This window comes from Nansenia antarctica (genome assembly GCF_963989245.1).
Source record: "Nansenia antarctica genome assembly, chromosome: 3".
Classification (NCBI taxonomy): Eukaryota; Metazoa; Chordata; class Actinopteri; order Argentiniformes; family Microstomatidae; genus Nansenia; species Nansenia antarctica.
The window spans coordinates 35,245,184-35,250,209 of record NC_137688.1 but is presented as its reverse complement, the minus strand read 5'-3'; the positions used below and the strand labels follow the sequence as shown (position 1 = coordinate 35,250,209).

The 5,026-nt window shown below is 46.3% G+C and overlaps 1 protein-coding gene across 1 annotated transcript in view; it reads right to left on the bottom strand.

Annotated features, from left to right (window-relative positions):
• Positions 1-481: 481 nt before the first annotated feature.
• The window catches only part of LOC308154034 (tyrosine-protein kinase Src42A), a gene marked incomplete at both ends in the record, with an annotated part of 9,982 nt that continues 5,437 nt past the window's right edge, over positions 482-5,026 (bottom strand). The window contains 4 exons of the mRNA XM_080527214.1: positions 482-675; positions 886-1,017; positions 1,485-1,632; positions 4,783-4,838. Coding sequence (XP_080383340.1) covers positions 482-675; positions 886-1,017; positions 1,485-1,632; positions 4,783-4,838 — 530 coding nt within the window. The remainder of the gene's footprint in view (positions 676-885; positions 1,018-1,484; positions 1,633-4,782; positions 4,839-5,026) is intronic.

The following is a 5,026-nucleotide window of genomic DNA, read 5'->3' as shown; positions in this document are numbered from 1 at the left end:
GGGTAGGTTGTAGTACAGTACTGTAGGCTACATACATACAGAAGGAGGGTATTTCTCCTCTGTGTTTGTCAGTAACCCAGTCCCAGATTCTTTCTTCACCGTTTGACATATGGTGCTTGTTGATGTGTGTTTAAGCTGTTGACTTGTCTGTCAAGCTTTCAAGCTGCTTCGCTTGTTTGATTGATAATGATTGATTGACGGCCACCGCTGCAGGACTTGACAGTAAGTCAAGTCGACACCCAGAGCCTGCAGACTAGTCTTTTAAAGCTGTAAGTCTCCAGCTTCAGAGCAGTGGAGTATTTGGATGGATAGTTAGTCGTTTTATTGTTATGCCATAGTCTTATTGTTATTCCATAGTCTTATTGTTATTATTGTTATTCCATAGTCTTATTCCATAGTCTTATTTTTATTTTATTCCATAGTCTGCAGTAGTGCATCTGCTCAGTATTCTAGTTCATTCTTCTTCTGGTGCACTCTTCTCCTACTCCAGTGCAGTGGTGCATTCTGGGGCGAGGGCTGGCAGCATGTCGGTGAGCTGTGAGAAGGCTGGGCGCTCCGAGGGGCGTGGCCTCCAGCAGAGCAACATGATGTCATAGAGGTCCTCAGGGCAGGAAGGGGGTCGTGACATCCTGTGACCCCTCCGTACCGCGTCCACACACCACATCTTATCCCTGCCTGTTACACGCACACGCACACACACACACACACACACACACACACACACAACAAAACAAACAAACAAACAAACACATGCACAGACATACAATAGAAGGAGAGAAAGGTATACGTATATGCCTATATGTGTGTGTGTGTGTGTGTGTGTGTGTGTGTGTGTGTGTGTGTGTGTGTGTGTGTTGGGGTGTGTGTGTGTCTCTGTTTGTGTACCTGCGTAGGGCTCTTCTCCGTAGGTCATGACCTCTGTCAGGAGAACTCCAAAGGACCAGACGTCACTCTTACAGGTGTACGGCTCTTCATTAAAGATCTCCGGAGCCATCCACCTAACTGGCAGCTTTACGTCTACACAGACACGGAAACACACACACACACACACACACACACGCACACACACACACACACACACACACACACACACACACACACACACACACACACACACACACACACACACACATTTTCCTTAGTGTTGCAGTTTGCTAGGAGTAGGGAGAAGGAGATATACTGCACAGTAACAGCCATGATCTACAACAGTCATTAACACTCACGCACACACACACACACACACACACACACACACACACACACAAACACACAAACACACATATCCCGCCCCATACACACACACACTCACACACACACACACACACACACACTCTCACACACACACACACACACACACACACACACACACACACACACACAAACACACATACCCCCGCCCCACACACACACACACACACGCACACACACACACACACACACGCACACACACGCACACACACACACACACACACACACAGTCCCACCTGGATGGACCCTCTGCTCCCCAGTGAAGTGCGCCAGACCAAAGTCAGCGATCTTGCAGCTCTGCATCTCCGTCAGGAGGATGTTGTCAGCCCTCAGGTCTCTGTGGACGATCTGCCTGCTCTCCAGATACCCCATACCCTCTGTGACCTAACACAGGAGAGGGCTGTGTTAGATACCCCATACCCTCTGTGACCTAACACAGGAGAGGGCTGTGTTAGATACCCCATACCCTCTGTGACCTAACACAGGAGAGGGCTGTGTTAGATACCCCATACCCTCTGTGACCTAACACAGGAGAGGGCTGTGTTAGATAGATACCCCATACCCTCTGTGACCTAACACAGGAGAGGGCTGTGTTAGATACCCCATACCCTCTGTCAGGGCCGCTTGGGAGATATGCGAGGCCCTGTGCGAAGTCAGATTTGCGAGGCCTTTTTTTTTTATTTTATTTTTACCTTTATTTTACCAGGAAGTCACATTGAGATTAAAACCTCTTTTACAAGAGAGACCTGGCCAAGACAGGGTCAAAATAGTAGCTTAAAAAACAGTTCAGATAACAAGACAGGACATAAGACAGTGGCAACAATACAATAGACAAACAATGGTAGGGGTATTTACAAGGTGATTAAAACATTGAGAAGTCTAACCAAAGCAGGTACAGCGAGCGGTGACCACATCCTTTAATCTACGCTTGAAGATACTTATGGAAATAAGGGCCTCTAATTTAAAAGTAGTCTGTAGGTCATTCCAAGACCAAGGGCCATAATAAGACAAGCTTGCCCTTCCAACATTGTTCATGATAAGTGGCACCTTGTATTGTAGCCATCTACGAGACCTGAGACCCGAGCCACTCGGTATAGGGATGAACTTCAGGCCCAGATAATTCGGTAAGAAGCCAGAGATGATTTTAAACACAAGAGTGTACCAGTGTTGGAGCCTTCTGACAGAAAGAGATGGCCATCCAACCAGACTATACAGTGTACAGTGATGGGTCCTGAAGGCACTATTGGTGATGTATCTTAGAACCGAATGATACAGGGGGTCTAGCTTGGATAAAGTGGACAGAGAAGCAAACCTATATACTGTATCACCATAATCCAATTGTGAAAGGAAAAGGGCGGAGACAAGACGTTTTCTGGAAGCCAAGGAAAAGCAAGATTTAAATCTATACAGGAAGCCCACTGTACGCTTAAGCTTTATGGCGAGAAGATCAACATGATGTTTGAAGTTGAGGTGAGAGTCAAGCCAAATGCCTAAGTATTTGTAGTGGTCGACGGGCTGTATAGCGATGCCATCCAGTGTAGTGACTGGAGAACAAAAGGCACTGGCCTTTTTCCTCCCGGAGGTGAAAGACATTGCCTTTGTCTTTGAGGAGTTGAGGCAGAGTTTAAGTCCAAACAAAGCATGTTGAAGGGCATTGAAGTCTGCCTGCAAGTTGGAGAGGGCTTCCTCAGCAGAGGCAGCGCAAGAATAGATAACGGTATCATCTGCATATAGATGGTATTTGCAGAAGCTGAAGTTGTCACATATGTTGTTAATATACAGCAAGAAAAGTAAGGGTCCCAGGACAGAGCCTTGGGGAACACCTTTTGTGATGAAGACGGGGTCCGACAAGAAATGTCCATATTTAACCTTCTGAGTTCTCTGGGATAGATAACTCTGGAACGATGATGTAGGCTACTGTTATAACCGCGCGACACGCACGCACCGATATATTGCAAGAAATGCGCTCACATGCTGTGCTGATAGACAATAGCATATCTACTTATTTAGATAGTTTACAACCATGTTTGTTTCATTTCAAACCTTTTATACTCGTAAAGGATTAGGATTTAGGATAAAGCAGTCATCATACCCAACATTAAATACGCACAAGCCATTATTGACATGAATAGAGATGTTACTCACCACCATGTAGGCCTATCCTTTATGTTGAAAAGCTTACAGCAAAAGCAAAAAGACATGTCCCGTTTTTGAGAGTACACAAGCCACTTTCTTTCAATTTTTTCCCCATTTGGTAGTTTTCAGAGAAATAAAGTTTCACTAAAGTTCCTGTTCTCATTATTTTTAGGATAACTAAATCCAGGTTTCATCTTTGGGGGACCTCTTCTAATGATCACTTCTGTAACTGTAGAGTCCATATGTACCGGCCAATTTACCAGGATCATCATACATGACATATCTAACACCGTAGGCTCGTCTTGCGTTCCATCACTCTCAGCCCTGCTGCTGCTCTGAGTAGCTCCATCTTCCGCCTCCGTATCCTCTACTTCGCCACTCCTGACCATCATCACCTGGGGCTGGGCAGCCCCACTGCTGCCGGTGTAGCAGTTGTCCTCCTCCACCTCAGAGACATCATCTTTGCCTCTCAGGGGGGGCTGTGCCGTGCTACTACTAGCATTGCTAGTGCTAGCAGTAACGTTAGCTTCTTCGGTGCTAACGGGAGCCTCACTTGTTTTTAGAAATGTTTCGAACGAACCTCTAAGCGAGGCCCTGAAGCCTTCCTTTCTTTTATTTGTATTTCTTTTTTCAGCACCCGATTAACATTTTCTTCCTCGGTCTCGTTCCCTCTGCATTTTGTCCGTTGCACTAAGCAGTCACTATGCACAACAAGTGTCAACGCGCGGCCAAAAATTATTTTCACTTTTCACGTAAGGTGTCATAGGGGGAAATTACTTTTTTCTGTTGCTAAGAATCTCCCTATCCTACAGGTATGCTAGATTTTAGATGTATGATTGACTATGATTATCACATGTGTGAACATTTAGTATTGTATTAAAGGCAAAAATAATAATATGGTCCCTTGCCTGGCGCTTTGGAGGGCCTCGCCAGCCAGGGTACCAAAAAATAAATAAATAAATAACTTTTTTACCCTGCCTCACGCGAGGCCCTCCAAAGCGCGAGGCCCTGTGCCACCGCCCCAGCTAGCCCCCCCTTAAAGCGGCCCTGCCCTCTGTGACCTAACACAGGAGAGGGCTGTGTTAGATACCCCATACCCTCTGTGACCTAACACAGGAGAGGGCTGTGTTAGATACCCCATACCCTCTGTGACCTAACACAGGAGAGGTGTCTGTTAGAGACCAACACTAGTGTGTGTGTGTGTGTGTACACTTACTCTGCTCCTGTGGCTGGCTATGAGTGTATGTACAGTATGTGTGTGTGTGTGTGTGTGTGTGTGTGTGTGTGTGTGTGTGTGTGTGTGTGTGTGTGTGGGTGAGGGTGGAGCATGAATGAGTCAGGGGTGTTTGATGTTTGGGTCTGTGGATTATATGAGTCAGTAGTGGATTAAGTCGTCACCTGAACCGCAAAGTCCATCATGAGGGAGAAGGGGATGTCTCTGCTGCCACTGTGCTCTGGGCAGGAGAGAGGGGGAGTAGGGTCATCATCACACTGCTATTACACACACAGACACACACACACACACACGCACACGCACACGCACAAACGCAACCCAATTAGGCTAATTAACAGCAAATGCATTGTAGTTATGTCAGTTCTCGTAGGTTAGCCTACACACCATAACCAAAACATACATCTGATA